Genomic DNA, 19,848 nt, shown 5'->3' with positions numbered 1-19,848 from the left:
GTCTGTAGATCAGATGCATATGATCTTAATGTCAAATAACTGCATGTGTTGGTAGGTGCACATCACTACTGCAGTGATTTGTAGGGGAACTGAGCAGTACTTAATGACAATTAACTGAATAGTTAATTTACCTGTTAACTGAACACTTCTCTTCTGGTATGGAGAATATGTCTTTGTTGTTGCCTCTTAATCTATATACTTGATAAGAACAGAGTTAGGGAAAGTGAACCCTTGGGTGTTCTCAGTACCTCCTTTTTTAATATCCCTTCTGTGCAATGGAATTTCAGACTTGGCATTCATTTAGTATGTGTCTCCTGATGGGCAGCCAGCTCTTGATAGGTTTTGGACTAATGAGATCAGTTATTTCTAATATCTAATTCTTGGTTCTGCTGTTGGCAGCAGTTTCACAAACATAATGAAGGTTGGATGCCAGCTTCAATTTGAATTCCTCTTTCAGCATTTTTGAGGAATTGATTTAGGGACCAAAGTTTATAGAACTATTGAGTTTCAATGAGTGGCATTCTCCATCCTGGAAGTTCTATAAAGACAAATAATTTGTGATGGAAGAAGTGCCTTTGTACAGTTTTATTTCCATTGGAGCTCAACCATGAAGATGTGGCTGCCAAACTGTGTAAACTGTGTTCAATCATCATGTCTCTTTATAAGATTATCTTCTAGCAGAATAGAGCAGTTCCAGAGGTGGTGGTGGCCTTCATACACCTGTGTCCTGAGTTGACTACAGTAATAGTGTCTAATACATATGGCTGTGACTGAAGGGTGACAATGGTTGTGGTGTAGACTAGAAAGTGGGAAAAGGATATCTGGCTTGAGGCAAACTCAGCTGTATCTGTCTTGCTGTGAGCACTTGCATCATAGGCCTTGTGTGCATGCCAAAGAGAATGGTACTTACATAGGAGACAGTGTTCAGGAGGATATAAAGCCATCTTTGGTAAGACCTGATATCTGCTTTTTGTAGTGGGAAGTCTCTGGCATGACTAGAAACTTTTGTCTTATTGGGAAGAAGGGTTACAGGAGGAGGAGATGTCATTTTTACCTTGCTAGTTTGGGGTATTTGAAAGCTTATCAACTAACATGGAGACTCCACTTAGAGTAGGTGCCCACTCTTCAGCAATAACACTGTGCAAGTAAAGGGCAAAGTACTGAGTTGTTGAGAGAAATACAACATGAGAAGGTGCTTAAGAGATAGGGGTCCAGATAAATTGATGTCAGGTGATGAAGACAAATTTTAGAGGCTTTGAATTTAAAAGGAAGCCCTTTATACCTATCAGGCTACTGATGGAAAATCAGCAGAGAATCTGTACTTCATCAAACAGCTTATTTATTTAAGAATGCTTCAGCCAAACTTATTTATCAGATATGCTTGCAGTTTATGTGTAACCCCACAGAACATACCAAAGACTCATGTGCAAAGCTTATATCAAGACTATTCCAGTACTCCAAGCTCTTACAAATGGGGAAGAAGGATTCCTAGGCTGACTGCATAGCCAATCCTGCCAAATGTAGTACAAAAATAGTACAGGAAAGTGTAAGTGGCTAGACTTCCCCTACCAGTGCACAGAACTCTTCAGATCCTGGAAGTGACTTTTAGTTGTTTATGCAGTGTGGGGTAAGAAAGTACATACTTCAGTTTCCATTTTTTGAGAGAGCTGGGGCCAAGAGGGAAGAGTCTGTGCAGTTGTTTGAAGCATTCAGTATGCTAGTGTTTGGGTAAGCATGGGGATCACTCTTCATGGAAATCTTGCTTGAATTACTGTCCTTTGTTGAAGTATACACTTGGTATTACTTCAACCCTTATGCTTTTCTGAGAGCTTCTTTTGAGAAAAACATATCTCATTACAATGGAATAGCTGACTTCTCACCTAGTGACAGCATGAAGTTGTAATCCTGCTGCATTTGCTAGTGAAGATCAACAGCTTCAACTATCATTATGACAGACTGAAGCAGGGGATATGGTTATATGGGTTTGTTTTCTGAGTTATGCTGAATAAGCACAGGACTCCTTAAACTGCAAAGACTGGATCATATTATTAAATATTACAGTTTAGTGAAGACAAGATTCCACAATTTTATATTAATGGAAGTTTTGCTGTTATTGTCTTGGGACAAGAAGTTCATTGCCTGACTGTTCAAACATTTGGATTTTCTATCTGGTTCAACACGTATAGTAGCAAAGGTAAAGAGAAGAAGCAGTCCAAGTTAAACATACCTTTTCTTGTCAATGTGTTTGACAAATTAAATTTAATCTTAAATTTGTTCTAGGCTTACATGTTACCTTGGCTGCAGAAATACTCTGAGTAGGAGAGTGAGTTTTGACAGAAACTGAAGTAATTACTTCAAATAAATTAAATCAGTCTCTACCTTAATACTGCCAGACTTAGTAGAAAGATTTAGAAGTTGTGTGTTAGTAATGTGAGACTTAAGATGAAGTTTCTGTTTTATATTTAAGTTTTGGTTTCCTCCTCTGTTCAGATGATTGGTGTACTGAACTTATGAGATGCTTAAACTTGTGACTTAGAAAACTGAAGTTGGATTTCATGAAGGTGATACAGGCATGTGGATATAAAAATTGTGTGGGAGAAGAGATTATTTTAAAATATGAAATGAATTTCTTGTCCCTGGTGTCTCTGGCATTTTCTTTCTTATGAGTAAATGTAGCTAAGCACTTTCATAAACTTGAATGTCAAAAGCAAAAAGAGAAAATTTTAAAAGTTCATTCTCTGATTGCAATGACTTTTTTTTTTTTTTTTTCTATGAGCAACAACATGACAAGAAAAACCCAGAGAGCTGCTCTGAGATGAAGTGCATTTCTAAGTTCTCCCAAACCCTTGGTGGGAACTTGAAATATTCCATTAGGCAGCTTCTCTGGATCTAGTACCTCCTCTTCTAAAAACAAAATGTAGCTGCTGCATCATATTTAGGGATCAGTTGGCAAAGAAAACAAAAGTATCATTTCCTAGCTAAAAGTCATCTAACAGATGAAGCATGATACTTAAATGCTGCCCTTCCTTTTAGTGGCTTACACAAAGCAAGGATTGAGGGAGGATAGCATGAGGGAAGGAAAAATCACTAGAAAATGAGATTTCTAGCCTGTAAGAGCATAAAACTGTCTTGAATTCAACTCATGCAAATAACTCTAGAGTTTCCTAGCTTTGCAGTGTGATCCCATACATTTGCTCCGCCTTTACCTAACTCAAGCACAGGCTCTGTGCTTTGAACCCATTCATATTTGCACAGCTGGAGGCTTGGGGTTGAAACGTACATGGTGCTTTAACTTAGGCTAGACTCTTCACTTTGCAGGAGGGGTGACTCAAGAAATAAAACTATTACAGTATCTTTCTGGTAAGTACCTTCTGCTTGGGAGAAGTGCCCTTCTAAAATTCGTTGGGAAAGCTGTAAGTCTTGGTATAAAACTGTAGGATGCTAAAAAACCCCACCCAAGGACTGGAACTTCTTAAGATGCAGGACTTTGAGAACCTTTGTCTTAAAAAAGTTATCCAGGTGCCAGCGAAGTACAAACTTGTGAGCATTTACAAAAAAGAGTTTATTAAAATAAAACAATATTTTCCTTCCCCTGCCCCAAAACACATGACAAACTTCCCAGGAAGCTCACTTCAAAAGCCTTTTTTCACTTGCTAGATTCTGAGGCTGCGTGGGCACTTTCAGGACACAGGCTGGAGTGCTGTTGGGAGTTTGGTGGCTCTGGCTGGTCAATATTTTTCTGCATGAGTAAGACTGCAAACCCTGAGAGAGATTTAAGACTTTCAGCTTTTCTTTGTGTTCCTAGAAGTGAGGCATTTTGGGTCTCTGGCTCAGAGCAGGATCTCTGACCCCGGTGAAACCTGCTAGGCTTATGGTTCCATGGCTTGGACTTGGCTGAAGTCCAAAACCAATGGTTGAAATTGGAGTGCTTGTGCCCTGTAGGCAACCTGCCATGGGGCTGAGAGTCTAGCCGTGATTAAAACTGGAGCTTGGCTCCAGTTCTGCCTCCAGAATGGCTGGTTGCACCAGTTTGGAGCCTGAAACCAAGGCATAAAAATGTGAAATGATTCTTTCCAACAGCAACAAAAATGTCGAGAAGTTTATAGTCTCCCTTAATGTGTAAAATGGTATGGTTTTCCTGGGGAATTCGCTCTGGGAAGGACTTGCTCATTTGTACTCAAGTCAGGCCAGTCTAAGTACTTTGCCTAATGAGTGGGTGATCTGTGCCATGTGAGTGTACCTAGATGAATCACACTTTCCCAAGACATGTTCTAAGGGTCTTCAAACTTGAAATCTGCCAAAACAGGAGTAAAGCATTGCATGTGCTGTTTTATCTGTTTTGTTAGGCTGCAGCACTCTGCAGTACTAATCTGAAGTGAAGCTGTTAAACAGCAGAGGCACCTCTGTTTTGATCTGTAGTGAACTCTAGATTTGTTTCTCAATAGATTTCCACTTTCTCACGTTCTTGTCATTTGTGTCCCTTGCTCCCTCTTTTCCCTGAAGCCTTGCTAAGGCATGTTACTGTGATACTACAATGCCTTGGCCATTTCTCGTTACCTCCATCACAAAAGGCTGTGCTGTTCTGTTTGTGCTTATAATGTACCCAGATGGTGAATAGAATGAGTGACCACCAAGCTCATTTTCACTTGTGGGGTCAGACCTTTTTCTGCTAAATAACACAAGTGTTCCCAGCTGCTGTGCAGCTGCAGGGAGTCTGCTTTCCTTCACAGGCATTAAAAACCCTTTAATCAGTGTTTGTTGTTTGTCAGCAGTGGTGTTGAGGTGTGGAGAAAAAGAACAGATATGCTTTGTTGGCAAAGTTAACTTCATTCTGACCTCTTATCTTTCCTTTTTCTTTTTAAGTCTGAAGAAGCAGAAAGCAGTTTGGGAAGTGGTTTCTGCAAGCACCTGTGTAAATGTATTTGCTGAAGGAGGAGGTTTGTGTCCTTATACAGATACAACATTTGACATAAAAAGATGCTCTGAGAGCTGCATTGAAGTGGAAACTCTTTAGGGCAGGGACTCAAGCTAGCTGGAATAGGCACTGTGCAGACTCCCTTAGTGTAAATAAATGGTAAATAAATACAAATACTGTTGCTTAATACTAATGTTACTTATCTTAGTATTGAGTCTATATTCAACAGGTCCCATTTGCAATCTGGTCAATATTAACTTTTTCCTGTATAATAGATTATTCCTTCTAGTTTTGGAAGGGGGATTGCTTGTTTTGATGTTAGTTTTTGTTTTTGTTTTTTTTAGCTGGGGTTTTGTGTTTGTGGTGGTTTGTTTGTTTTCCTTTTAGTTCTACTTTTAATAGCTTTCTTCTCATGAAGGAAAAGGGAGGAGATAAAGAACTGATAAGCTGTCTCCAATCCCATTTGCTTTGGATGTAGTCTGTTCTGAAACAAATGGGAAAACAGAAATCAAGAAGAAACTTTGAGAAATTTCAGAGCTAAGATAATTATTTTCCTCTGCTTTCTAGATGAAGCTTGGAAACCTGCTGGTGCTTCACATGTTTGCAGGTTTGCTTTTTCCCTTAGTCCAGATTTGCTTTCATTGTGTGACTGTGTATAGAGCGCTGAGCGCTGCTCTGTGAGTAGTGATTCTGTTATTTGCAAAGTCTGTTTGTGTGTGCATCCTGTCCTGTTGGGACATCAGGCTTTGATTTGAGCTTTGAAGGTCATTGTGGGACATTTGGCATTAAAGACAGAACATTTACCTTGTTGCTCTTCTCCTGGAAATACCAGAGAATCCCATTCCTGTGGCTGTGTCTGGGCAGGGTGGGTACCAGGCATTAGGGCACGTTGCTCACAGCCCGGAGCCCAGCTCAGCAGTACCTCCACCAGTGACCAAGGGGCTCTTCTGGAGCAGGGTTGTGCCCTTGGGAAAACACTGCCTGCTTGCTCAAAGTAGGAATTATAAAATAAAAATCAAACTGACTACATATGGACTGTGGTCCTAGCTGTTAAAATTACAGAACCAAGGGGTCTCCCACAGCAGACATGTTTTAGCATTCATCCATTCTTTTTCTTCATGCAGCTGAGGTTGCTTAGAGATGAGGTCATGCTCTTAGATGGGCAAAATGCTAAAGAAAGACTTTTTGTGCTGGGTGGGAGGGGATGTACACTCAAAACATGTAGTATATTAAATGTCTGTGGGTGGTCTGTATTGACCATCCCTTCTGTAGCATGAATGCTTACCTGCTAGAAAGGGGACAAAGAACCACCATTTTATACCTGCATGCTGTCAGGGCTGCTGAGCAGAGATATGGGCTGTGAGATGCAGCAGAGCAGGTACTCTACTCTTAGGGGGAGTTTTTGAAGCCCTTTGGATCTTCTGGAGATATTGCTGGCCTTTCTGGCAGTGCACTTTGCTTGCGTGAGAAGAGCTCTGATCAGACAGGTGTGATCCTGGATCCTGCTTGAGTTTAATGCAGATTTACTCAGTTACAATCTTCCTGAAGGAAACAAGCACCATCTTGTGCAACTACGTAAACCATAAACTTTTTTGGTGAGGCAGGTGTGGCATCTTCAGTGGCTGGAAAGCACCTAACATGCTGTGTGGGCGCCCTACTGTAATCCAAATTACAAATGCTAAAAAGGCTTTTGATTTTTTTTTTTTTCTATTAACGTGGTTCTTGGCTTAATTTGGGTAGGCAAGAACTTCACAGACTGCATTGGGGTGCTCTGCATGTTTCCTCAGGCCCTCATAATTAATCAATGTCGAGTTGTTTCTCTGTCTGCAAGGAGGCACCTGAGGAAAGCTCTTCCACAGCCTTAGGTTTAACTTGTTTGTCAGCCCTGAAAACAACTTTCCATTTTTTAGAAGGAAGAAGGGGTGTTCTGGATGTATAAGCCCCCTCTATACGAAATATTTTGGTACAGGCTGCAGAAGGCTCAAGTGAATTTTCATGATACAAGATGATTTTCAATAAATTGGTAATATGGTTTGATGCTGAGAACCAGTATTCTAGATTTTTTTTGTTGAACTTCTGGATAACTCATACCTGTGGAACTCAACTTCTGATGAGGAATTTGCAGAAAGTTTCATGCTAGTAGCTCAAGTCTTCAGTTGTGATAAATGGGAGATCTGTGTGTTCCTTCTAAATCAGAATGGCTCTGGTGTTGAACTGAATACTTAATTGCTGCGTGTGCACCACACATCCTGTCAGGCAGCTCTGCTTTGAAAGTCTGTTTATGCATACAGAAACCTGAAAAGCCTTGTGAGTCTTTCAGTGTCTGACATCACATGCTGGGAGGAGGCTTCAGCATCTTCAGTCTGTTGCTTTCTGCTGTATGTTTACAGTCACTACCAATCTTTGCACTTTGAGGGCAACAGAAGGATGTTACTGTAGCCAGAGCAATTCCAAGTTGTGATAGTCCAACCACTGAAAAGAAAAAAATCTGGTCCAGCTTTACAGTGTTTTTATAGTCTAGTCCAGGTCTCTATAAACAATTTAAAATTGCCTTCAGGTTTAAATGTTCCAATTTCCCATTTGGAGCAGGTGTTGCCAGGTTATAGAATGTGTTGCAGAAAAGGAACAAAAACATTTCAAAAGCACTGTGCTGTAACAAATATGTCAAGTCTGTGACAGACGAGATTTTTAAAAAAGTTTGCCCCACCAAAAGTGAAATGAATGCAAACCTTGCTTACTTTTCTCAGCTGTCATGTTTAAATAGGGGGTTTAGTAATGCATTAGTCTTCAAAAGATCCAGCAGTACAGTATGAAAATATGAAACTTCTCAATTGTTTTTCATTTAACTGGGGAGAAATTTTTTTCTTTTTTGTAATGAAAAAACCCACCACCAACCAAATTTCAGAGATGCTTGTTCTTGGAGTGGTTAAAAAACAACCCAAACTAGGCTTCAGGCAATGTTTTTTCAACAGCTTTAACCTCAAAGCATAGAGTAGACAGCTTTGTAGGAAACTGTAACACCAAGGTGATTATGGCAGTGACTCACACTTCCCTGTAAGGCATCCAGCTATCAACACACTTGGAGAGCTGTGGCTTTGTGCATACAGGCAGGGTGTCAGTCATTGCCCATTTGCCAGCCAGCTCTGAACTGCTGAGCTCAGAGCTGCTTTGACAGTGAGCTGGGATATCAGTGTGTTAGAGAGCAGCTCTGGTTCCCCCAGGCTTGCAGGAGGCTGTGGAAATGGGAGGTAGGGATGGGGAAGCACAAAGCAGGTTTGACTTGCCTTTTCTTTACTTAATCCTCATGGAACTTGTTTGAAGAGTCGTCTAAAATCTTCCTGTGAACAGGTGATTGGGTTTGTGTAGTAATTAAAGGTCTGACGAACCACTAAGTGGGGTAGTATGGGAAGAGAAAAAGGCTGCTACTGTCATGACTTGCCAAAAATTTCTGCAAGTGGTTATGGAAAGATGGCCATCAGTTTGGATCCTCAGGAAAAGGACATGAGCTTGGGAAGGAGACCTGGGTGTCCCTACAGACATTTCAGACTTGAGTTGAGGGTACAGCAGTAAACTACTTCCAGATGCTGGATTTGCAGGGAACAAGCAGACAGAAAATGGGGACTTGTGTGTTTTGGGTTTCCCCATCAGCAAAAATAAGGAAGAATGCCAAGGAAAACAGTGATCATGATATGGAGAGAAGTGGTCTGGGTGAGAAATTGGAAGGTTGAGATGATTCAAACTACAGAGGACTGACAAGGAATGATGCAGTTGTACAAAATGGGTTGCATCACAATGGAATGCTTGGGAAGAAGAGGTATGCAGAAAGATGATATAAATTCAAACTTCTGAAAGGAAATAGGTTTTCACATAGTGTGTAATGAGATTGTGGGCTGCATGGAGTGCCATTGCCAGCTGTGCTGGGTGTCATCAGGAAGGAACAAAAGATGACTTTGGGAGTGTGCAGGTATGCTCTTGCAGGTGGTATTTACAGATGATATTAACAATGCTTTCAAAAATATCACTGGTAAAATAAAACTGGTCACATGAATGGTTAAACTACTAAGGCCAATCTTGATATTTTATTTGTATTCCTCTGTCTTTGATTAATTCTGTGTCTCTGACTAAAATTGTCTAGAACCAGATACTGTTTGTGGCCCAGCACTGGGCAAGCTAGGCTGTTGTGACTCAGTATTGCCCTTCCCGTGTTGGTTGTATTTGGCTTTGCACATCTTACTTTTTTAGAGGTGAGGCAGAGTGAGTAATGTTTCCATTTTATTAAAGAGAATGGAATGGCAAAGTCTGTTAATTTTTTTAAAAGATGTACGTGTTTCATTTAAAGTTCCCTTCAGGCAAAGTCAACTTTTTTGGGCAGCTTGAAATGCATTATAGTCATATTGATATTGTCATAAAGAATAAAATACATCACGCTCAATTTGAGGAAACCAAACCAAACCACTGTTTTTATTTTTTTTTCTCCCTCCTTTTTCAGTTTCTGATAAGCGACCGCGACAGAGACCCGCAGTGCAACCTGCACTGCTCCAGGTCCCAGTCCAAGCCGCTGTGCGCCTCTGACGGCCGCACCTACGAGTCCACGTGCGACTACCAGAGAGCCAAGTGCCGCGAGCCCAGCCTGAGCGTCTCGCACCGCGGCCGCTGCAAAGGTACAGAGCCTCTGGGGGACAAACGGGGGCCTGCTCGCAGGAACGCAGCTCGTGCACCCTTGGGCTTGGTACCGCGCTCCCGGGGTGGAATTGTGCCTTCCTGCAAGCGTGGCGGTGTGAGTGCCGCTTGAGGCAGCAGAGTATGAGATGACTGAATTATCGATGAAAGAAGGCAAAGGAGACACAGACATTGCTGAAATATGTCTGCAGACAGAAACAACTGGCCCCATGGAAGTACAAACCAAATCCTGAAATTAGACTTCTTCCTCGTTACCTGTGCTGATGAGGAATCAAGACTCCTTTGACAGCAATTTGGACTGGGGAAGAATACGATGCACAGTAGATGTCTAGTCCTTTTCAGTCATACACAGCCTTTCTGTGCTGAGCTAATTTAGAAGACAGTGCTTGCAAGGCTTCACATGGCTTTTTTTCCCTTTTGTTTGCTGTCACACATCTACATAGATGTGTGAATACTGTCCCTCAGTTCAGCTCTTTGACATAGTCTAAAGATAAAGTTGAAACTTTTTAAAGGATTGTTGGTATCTTGTCACACAAATGGTTTGTGTTTGCCATGGAGTGAAAAATAAAGTGGAGTCCATTTTCTCAGAGCATAATTGGCTCAGAGGTCAGATGGCACAGGTGTTTCTGGCAGTGGATTAAAGTGACAGGAGAAACTCATTAAAATCCATGTGACATAATAAAAATAATTCATTTAAGCCTGGCATTTTTTATAAAGGCTTTTTTGCTATTTTAAAAACATATCTTTGTTAGAATTGCTTGATATCAAATGGAAATCCCTTTTCAGTGTATTGACAGACTACAGTTTAAGTGAATTATGAGCCTGACTTCAAATATTGCTCTCTTTTAAACAGTTTATCTTTGGAAAAAAAACCTGACTTTATATGATTTTTGTTTGTTTTTCCCCACTTCTGGGTTGGTTTATGGCATCTTCTGCCATAGCACAGAATGGGGCCTTTGAATCAGGCTGCTTTCTTAATATTGGAAACCTTGAACCTTTCTTCACAGAGCTTAAGAAGCGCTTGGGTTGTTCTTGCAAGTGATGCATTTTTGAGTATCACAATAAGAAGCAGTATGGTGAGAGTCCTTTTCCTGACTTTTGAAAGTTTTTGCTTTCAACCCTTGAGCAGAGTGTCTTAGAGAAGCAGCTCCATAGCTGATATTGGCATATAAACTGGCACTGTTCAGCTGTTTAAAACATGAGATGTGAAATGCAGTACTACTGCATTTCCACATACTAAACTGTCTGTTTATGGAAGTAGACAATTTGCTTCCCAAACTATGTGGCCTACTACTTGTTGTGATTCCAGAGTCCCAAAGAAGTAACTGAGACTTCTTTTGTCTTGGGCACAAGTAAAGTCCATTTTCTTTCTGCTCTCTGATGCAACCAAAATGTTTAGTTGAAGCTAACTTGCATTCTCCTTTCTTTTTTTCTCTTGCACTGTGGTACTATACAGTACCTAACAACCTGGGAGTGTTTGTAAACTACAAGTCTTGCTTTTAACCCACTGACACTCCTGCCAATCCCTGTGAAGTAGAAATATTCTTTCAACTATCACATGCAAGTTTAACCTAGCTGGTAATTTCTATATATGCTGTTCTTGAAAGGTATTTTGTTTTTCTAGCTGCATTAGGAGCATGACCTCTAGTGCATAAGGATCACAGTTGTAGGCAAATCCAGGCAGTTGTGAGACAGCTGTGCTGAACTACAGGCTATTGGCTGGGTTTGTATTGTGTACTTGGAAAAAGGAAAGTATTGCCTCCAGTGTTTGAGCACCCTGTACTGCATCAGGACACTGGCTGTACTCTGAACAGCCTCCACTCCTCCTGCATGGCAGGTGCTCTACAGGAGAGCTCCCATGGAGCTGTAAGGGATCCCATGGGCCATCGAGCTCAGTCAGGTACAGCTGTGATAGATACTGTACCCAAGAGCTTATTCTTATGGAATGGGAAGTTTTGACTTGCACTTCACTCTCTGAAAGGGAAAAACAGCAGGTGACTAAAATAAGTAAAAGAGAAAGTGTATTGTGGGCAGCAAGGCATAGTTCTGCAGCCCAGATTATTGTAGGCTTCCAGTGTATATGCTGATGACTTGAACTGTGCTTGTGCCAAGGAAAACAGAATGGTTTCCATAGTGAGAACAGAACCTTTTTGATTCAACTTAATGCTCTGTTCTCTCTCAAGAAACTAAGGACCTTTAAAGATGAAATCTTGCCAGCCCTTTGAGAGCTATAACCCTTATTCAGCTCTCATTTCTTGCAAGCTTCCTCATGTGCTTTTCAATGAAATTCCTTCAGTGCTAAATTATCTGAACTCCCTCCAAACCCTCAACATCACAAAGGGTTAAAGTCAGGAGTAGCTTAAAATGATCAAATTATGGCACTCCTGACAAATGGAGCCTCACTGATGACATTTTTAGAGGGTAGTTCCAGCTGGTATAGCTGTGTCTAAACTACACAGCAATGCTACCTGGATCTTTTCTCAGGAGGTGTCATAATATCTGATGTTAAATGAGAGTTATACCTTAAAACTTTGCAGGAGTGAAGGACAGATACTTGTTAATCTTGACAGCTTGCCAAGAGACATTTACACAGTGAGTGTTTTATTGATATATATCTGTGGCTTAGAACACATTTAAGTTCTGTGTTAACTGGTTAATTTCTAGGAGTTTCTTTTGCTTATTTAATTGCAATGTGGGAGTGTTCTAAAAGTTCTCTTTAGATTTATTAATTGATTAGTAAGTCTGCTGGTACAGAGTTTGTTCTTAGATCACAAATCATTGTGTAGAGTGAACCTGTCTGTAAGTGGAGATTGTAGCAGGACCTTCAGCCTTTCTCCTGTGACAGGAAATGAACACTGCTTTTGGCTAATGTGCTTGAAAGGCAGGTCTTCTGACTGATGGGTTATTTGAAGATAATCTTCTCTACCTACTATTTTGGTTGGACAGGAGATGATGTTTTGGAACCACTTTGTCTGCTCACTAGATCCATGTGTTTTGTCTTCAAACTTGCTTTAGTCTCCCTTGACTGTGAATATCAATGTTCTTCCTTGGCAGCAGTTAGTAAAATCTAAAATGTCACTTTCAATCATTTTGCAAATCTAGGCACGTTCTGAATAAATTAGGGAACTCTGGAGTAGAAATGCAATGTGGATATCAAAAAAGGAACAAAGTGCATTAAGTATGAAAGCAAGACAAGAAGGTGATCAGGAGCAGTGAGCATGGATGGGGAAGTCATGCTTAACCTACCAGACTGCCTTTTACAGTGGGACAACTCGCTGGATAGATGAAGGAAGAGTAGTGGGTGTTGTCCACCTGGACTTCAGGAAGGTTTTTGTCACTCTTGTCCATGATATCTTCATGGGAAAGCTCAGGGAATGCAGACTGGACATGTGGACAGTGAGGTAGTTTGAGCAGCAGATCTCAGGGGATTGGGATCAGTTGCACGGGTGAGGTTGGAGGTTTGTCACTAGTGGTGTCCTCCAAGGTTCAATACTGGGTCCATTATTATTTAACTTATTCATCAGTGACTTGGATGAAGGGACATATGCCTCTTGAGCAAATTTGTTGATGATTCAAAACTGGGAGGTCTGTGGAACTCTTCAGAAAGATCTGAGGGTTGGAGGGGTGAGGAGCATGGAACCTTATTGAAATTCAGCTGAGTATGGGGTCCTGCACCAGTGTGGGCTGGGGCAGACCTGCTGGAAAGCAGCTCTGTAGAGAAGGATCTGGGAGCCCTGATGGACAGCAAGGTGTCCCTGAGCCAGCAGTGCCCTTGGGGCCAAGAAGGACAATTGATCCTGAGCTGCATTGGGAAGAGCACTGCCAGCAGGTCAAGGGAGATGATCCTGCCCCTCTGCTCAGCCCTTGTGAGGCCACATCTGGAGTGCTGTGTCCAGTTCTGTGCTCCTCAGTACAAGAGAGACAGGGAGTTCCTGCAGAGGGTCACAAAGATAATGAAGGGACTGAAGCATCTCACTTGTGAGAAAACACTGAGCCTGTTTGTCCTAGAGAAGATATGACTGAGAGGGGACCTCATCAATGTATACAAGTATCTTGAAAGGATGGTGTCACAGGATGGACCCAGGCATTCTGGTAGTGCCAAGCAATAGGACAAGACTGGCAGAAACTGGAACACAGCTAGTTCCACCTGAACATAAGACATGTTTACTGTGAAGGTAACTAAGCACTGGAAGAGCTGCCCAAAGAGGCTGTAGAGTCTCTTCCCCTGGAGATATCTGTAGCTGTCTGTACTCAATCCTGAATAGTGTGCTACAAAGGACCCTGCATTAGCAGGAATTTTGGACAAGTTGACCTCCAGTAGTCCCTACCAACCTGAACCATTCTCTGTGGGTGAAAGAAGTTTGAGATTCCAGGTGTAGAATTTGACCCAAATTAATTGGAAAACAGTGAGGAGAGTGAAAAATTGATATTCTGTACAATAGATAGGCATGTTTTTGTAGTTTGCTGAGATCCATTTTTGCATGTTTTATGCAAATATACAGATAATTGAGTAAATGGGTATGAACCTGCTGACTTTAGTGTAGCTGAATTGGTTCATGTCTGGTAGAGACCTGGCCTGTATGTGAGACAGTTACCTAATGGAACTGAAAATATTTAAAAAGCTGCTTGAATCAATTTTGCTATTTGCACTTTGGATACAAACATAAGAGAATTAAAATTAAGTAGATTAATAGATCTTGGTGGTTGCTTTGTATTGATTTGCTGCTAATGTTATGTGAATCCTGGAGATGTTTTACCTTGTGTTATTTGGAGAGCTTGGGTCTTTATACTGTGATGTTGTGTGGTGCCAATACTGCCTCTGCCTGTTGAGGACAGGATGCTGGAATTCTTGGAGCCTATTCAGGAGTGTGGTGTGTATATTATGAGGGACACGGTGGTCTTGTTTGAATAAACTATTCATGGATAAGATCAGCCATGGTAACTAGCCAATTTCATTGCAAAATCCAAAATTATGTGCACCTGCATTGTGCTGATTAGGCCAGGGATGTCAAAAACATCACTTGTAGTTAACAATCTCCTGGTTGCCAGCTGCCAACTTGAGAATTAATTTTCTTTAAAAGGCAGCTTTCTGGGCTGCAGTAAATCTGTCCCAAGTTTGAAGATATTTAAAGTAAAATCAAGCAGGTCTGCTTTCAAAAGAAGTTACGCTGTTTTGGTTTTTCACCTAATGTAATGGAGGGAAAAGTGTCCAATTTAGTCTGCTTGAACCATGAAACTGGAATGCATTAATGCCATTCTGGTTTATAAACATGGTGTTTGATATTCCAGAGAACATTTCCAAAAACAGGGAAGAAAGTGCTGAAACACTTGGGTAAGCAGTCAAAATGCAGAATAGGGTATATGAACCTACAATCATAAGATCAGGCTTTAGTAAAATTTGTAATGCATCTTATTTGGGGTGAGCTATTTGACAGCTACTTTTTAAACACTTGGCACTTATGTAATACTTTACATTTTCTAATTAACAAAGCAAAAATAGCAAGGTGAAGTCATCCCTCTGAAATCACATGTTGATGCAAACATTATAAAAATACCAGCCCGTGGAGTGAGGAAGAGAAGGATTGACAGTCCTTTTAAAAACAAACTGGTAAATGTTGATCTTCAAGGCCCTGTTTTTACTGGAACTGATCTGTGGAAGACTGACAAAAAAGATAGCAATATGCAAGCACCTCTCCACCCACCATGGTATGCAGGTGTTTGTTCCAAATCAAGGCTTTAAAAGGACTGGCGTGACCTTTGGAGATCAATGAGGGAGGATGGGAGAAGTAATCAGTCCTGAGTGTTCGTGAACAGAAGAAAAACTGTCTTCTCTGTGCTTCAGCAGCAATTTGTGAAGAGTCACCACTTGAGCCAACAATTGAAGTGCAGAAGATGCTGCAACAATGATGAGCTCTTGAACACCTCGTGGTGTAGTGGTGGCTATGAAGTGTGCTCTGCTGGGTGGGAGCAGAGAGTTCAATCTATAAAGGCCAGTTAAAAGTGCCAGGAGGGAGATGGTAGCTGTAGCAGTAACACATTTATATTGTCTTCTTAAACTAAGAGCCTCATCCTGTGAGTGTTTCTTTGTTCGTTAGACAAATTGGACAAAGATTTGGGATTGCTTCCCTTCTGCCTGGGCTTCTAATGTATTTGTACTGCAGGGGATATCACAAAATGTTTGTTTCTACCAGCTCTCTGCTGAAGCATCCAGTTTCAGTTATGTAGTTCTGAGTGTGCCAGCATTAAAGCAGATGCTATGTGGAAGTACTTTGTTTCTGTTTTATGTTCAGGAGAGGAACCAGAAATGCCTGTCTGCAATCTTGTATCCTCATATATAGAGACTAGAAAACACTTTCATTTGGGAAATTGTGATTTGATTGTCATGTAAGAAATTCACACCTGTTTTTTTTTCCTTGCAAGTGCACATCTCCATAATCTATGCTGATTTTTGGTTTTTTTTTTTTTTTTTTGCTACTTAGCTGTCTTCTGTGAAGCAGCAGTTGAAAGTATTTTCAGTCAAGCAGCTATGAAACAAAGTGCAGGCACACCATCTGGTTTTGTAGTAATGTCCTCTGTCATGCCAAGCAAGATTAGACTCTTAAGCTTGAAGAGGAGATCTGCAGGTGATAGATGTTCCAGTTAAAAGCATTGCCAGTGCTTCATTTTCAGCTGAAAGAGTGAGCATGTGTTTGGAAGGATCAGCTGGCAGGACTATCCTCAACTGGAGTTGTGCAAACAAGGTCTCATCATCTGATCACTTTGGCAAGCAGGTGAAAAAGAAATTCCATGTCAAAGCTTATGGATAATTAGAAAAAAAAATAGAGTGTAAATTTTATTCAAGTCCTGTAACAATTGCACTCTTTGTACAGGTGCATAATGGGCCCACCCGAGATCAAAGCTCCATGTGCTTTGGTATTGTGCAGACACCCAAAAAACAAATTAGTCTAAAGATAAGTGACATAAGATCAGAAGTGAGGGGGTGAGGTAACCAGTTTGTAATCTCTCAGTGGTCATTGGCAGAATTGATACAGGTACTGATACTTTCTACCCCAGTGCCTAAGCAGCTGGCATCTGTACTATATACTATTGCTATGAATCATTCTTTTTCCAGGGAGAACAGTTTGATTTTCATAATTTCAGAAGCCTTGTGAAATCCTTCTTGGGAAGTAATGGGATATGTTTAAAATGAAACTGTGCTGGCAAACTGGAAACTTAATCTCTTGAGTCATCAGTTGTGTAAATAAAGTACTTGAAAGCTTTGGTCTGTCTTTATCAAAACTATTTACAGCATTGTCATTGATTTCTGTGTCTAGAGATGCCTAGATGTAAGTTACTTCTATTGCCACACAGTGTAAATTCAATTGCTCTAAGACCCCAGACTGTTTTAAATAAATTCTAATTTAATGCTGCTATTAATGATTCTGTTGCCAAAGTTCATGTGATCTGTGAAAGACTATGTGATCTTCGGGGATCCAATGGAATTTTTTGTTAACCAATATGACTTCCATGCCTGGTACAATGAGGATTGAAACTTGTTTGCTCTGTATGGTGCTGCTAAAATAGTTTGAAGTGTCTGCACTGAAAAGCTTTAGTCAGTGGATTATTGGGAGAAGAAAGAAGGTGCTAGTTCTGGTGTCAGAGTGCCATGGAAACAGATGTTCACTGTTTTTCTTCTCTTTCTAGACTGAACAGCAGTATTCTTAGACCTGATGTTTTTAAATGCAAACACCAAGTCAGTCTGGATCTCTACAAGGCAGAACTTACCTCTTTTAACAGATCAGTCATTAGAGTTACACTTCTCTGGGTATATTCCCAGTGACCTCAGCCTGGAAGGGGTTAAGGTCATGCTACACTTTGCCATCATCTGAAGTAAGAATGGAGATCTTAACCCCTTCAAACTCTGCTTGCAGGGCAAGTTTTTTCTTGTCTCCAAAGTGAGTAACTGATTTGAGAAGGTTGTAATGCACACCTGGCTATAAGCACTGGAACTAGAGGTAAAAGCTGAGTTTCAGGAAAGCACAAGAAAGGGCATATCTGCCTCATTTGAACCACACAAAGATGGAAGTGCCTTTTGGATGACTGGCTATTTTAGTATCTTCCTGGGAGAGTTGCTCAGAGGAGAGGGGGTTGTCACTTCTCCACATTGCTCACTGCTCAGCCTGAATTACTTGGTTTATACTTTGCCCCCTAGTTTCAGTCTGTTAATGTTACTGGCCTTTCATTATGTGGACATTGTGCTTCAGTGCTGGTTGAAAGAAGCTTCCAGGATCCTTAGATGACCATAAAAACTATTGACTAGGAAATTAGGCAGCTCTTAACTAGCTTGTAGTTTGATTGTCTATGTTCATATTTATCTTGTGGATCATGAGTGGTGCCTTATGAATGTGTCTTTTATGCTTTATGTTTATTTGTTTTGGGGTTTTCACCTTGCAGCTGTGTGGGTCAACTGGTAGCTTTTGGAGAGGCCGAATTGCAAAGTAAGTGAGTTTTGCTTTTCTCTGTGTAGATGCTGGCCAAAGCAAGTGTCGATTAGAGAGAGCTCAAGCACTGGAACAGGCAAAGAAGCCCCAGGAAGCTGTCTTCATCCCAGAATGCAATGAGGATGGATCATTCATGCAGGTAAAAATTCTATTTGCTTCATTCAGCCAGGCTTCAGGCGTCTGTGGGAGATTCAGTGTTAAGGCATGAGCCAAGTGATGATAGCAGAGTGAGTGCACACTCTGACTCAGGTACTTACTCAGGTACTTACTTTACTTACTCAGGTAAAAATTTAATTGCTGAGAACTTCTTTAACCAAATGGAAATTTTGATTCAGTCACAATACCTTAAAAGACATACACATAGGCAATAGCATCCAGCTCCAGCATAGTACAGAAACAAATGCCATTAATCTTCAGCATTGCATAGAAAGAAAAGCAGTTGCAGGTGAGGTCAATATTTCCATGGAGAGGGGCTGTAAAGAAAGCTGTGGCTAGCACAGAGCAAGGTGGATGCAGCTGATTCTGCTATTAGCTCTGCTTCATCTATCCCAGGGATGAAAAGCAGTCTATTCAGCCTGTTCCTTCTGCAGGATACTTCTTGTACTGTATGTCCTGCAGTGATTTGGAGGACTGACAGTGAGGAGATGAGACTGCTTTGTCTAGGTCACTGTTCAGTTGCTGTAGTTTGCCAAAGCATGGTAGAAATGAAGAGTGATACCTGGTTCTGTTACCACAGAGTAACATTGAGTAGTGTCCTAGTGCTGAGTAACTGTGTGTTAGAAATGCCTCATGCACTGACACAGTTTCATGCTCTCTGCTCAGTTTTGTATGCATCTAAAAAGCCAAAAACCTGCAACCCTGTCACCTCTACTTTGTGGATTTAGGTAAATCACAAAATGTTTTTTGCCTAACCTTCCATACATCTAATACTATTTTAGATATCTTTTTTCTTGGAGAAATTTTAGGATACAATGGTCGATTGCAAGGTCTTCTGAAGGTAAAAGAAATTCCAAGACAGAATCAATATTGGCTTAAAAAAGATGAGAAAGGCAGAGAACTTTGGAATTGGTTCAAACATTTTGTGATGCCTGAGGGAATAGGAGAGGAAAGATTTTTTTTCTGTGATAACTCACCAAAAAATGTATTCCCCTCCTCAGCCTTACCCTCCTATTATCTGGTGTGTGGGAGTGTTTTTGTTTTGTTTTTGTTTTTTGATGATGAAGTAGAAAAAGTTGTATTCATCCTGCAAACTTTTCATGCTTCTTTAGAGCAGCATTCTGTACTGTGTGGACAATCATGGGAAGGTTGGGATAAGAGAAGATGGCTGCAGTTTCTTGCAGTTTAACTGAACTTTCAATTGTTGAAATTTGATTTTGTGTAGAGCTTCTCAGATTGTGTTGGCACTGGAGGCTAATGTTTATAAAAGCTAGCACCGTGGGCCAACATGGAACAAAGTGTTCCATATTAAACTTCATAGTTCAAGAAAAAAATGGTAAGGAAAGCAAACTTTGAAATGTCTATCACCTGTCCATCAGCTTCCTGGAGAGAAAAGCAGGTGAAATTTTTATCCTTATAAGCTGGACTGATAGTATAGTTGATAAAGCTTTGTTTCAGACAGGTTTCTTTTTGAAGGTTGATACCAGTGTCTGGGTTGTGGAGAAGTTGGACTTTTCCTTGGCACATTCCTTAGCCAGTGTTGGTTGCCAGCTGAGGGGCAGCATGAGACTGCTTACAAAAATTGTGTGGTGTCAGCTGGCAGCCAAGTGATATTTC

The 19,848-nt window shown here is 40.9% G+C and overlaps 1 protein-coding gene across 6 annotated transcripts in view; it reads left to right on the top strand.

Annotated features, from left to right (window-relative positions):
• SMOC1 (SPARC related modular calcium binding 1) overlaps positions 1–19,848 on the top strand; it is a 125,451-nt gene that overhangs the window by 31,360 nt on the left and 74,243 nt on the right. For all 6 annotated transcript variants that reach the window (XM_079309861.1, XM_079309860.1, XM_079309858.1 and 3 more), the window contains exons 2-3: positions 9,405–9,576; positions 18,102–18,214. In XM_079309861.1, the coding sequence (XP_079165987.1) occupies positions 9,405–9,576; positions 18,102–18,214 (285 nt within the window). The remainder of the gene's footprint in view (positions 1–9,404; positions 9,577–18,101; positions 18,215–19,848) is intronic.

Source organism: Erithacus rubecula, assembly GCF_903797595.1.
Source record: "Erithacus rubecula genome assembly, chromosome: 6".
Classification (NCBI taxonomy): domain Eukaryota; kingdom Metazoa; phylum Chordata; class Aves; order Passeriformes; family Muscicapidae; genus Erithacus; species Erithacus rubecula.
The sequence above is the reverse complement of the archived record's forward strand: the minus strand, read 5'-3'. Positions and strand labels throughout refer to the sequence as shown.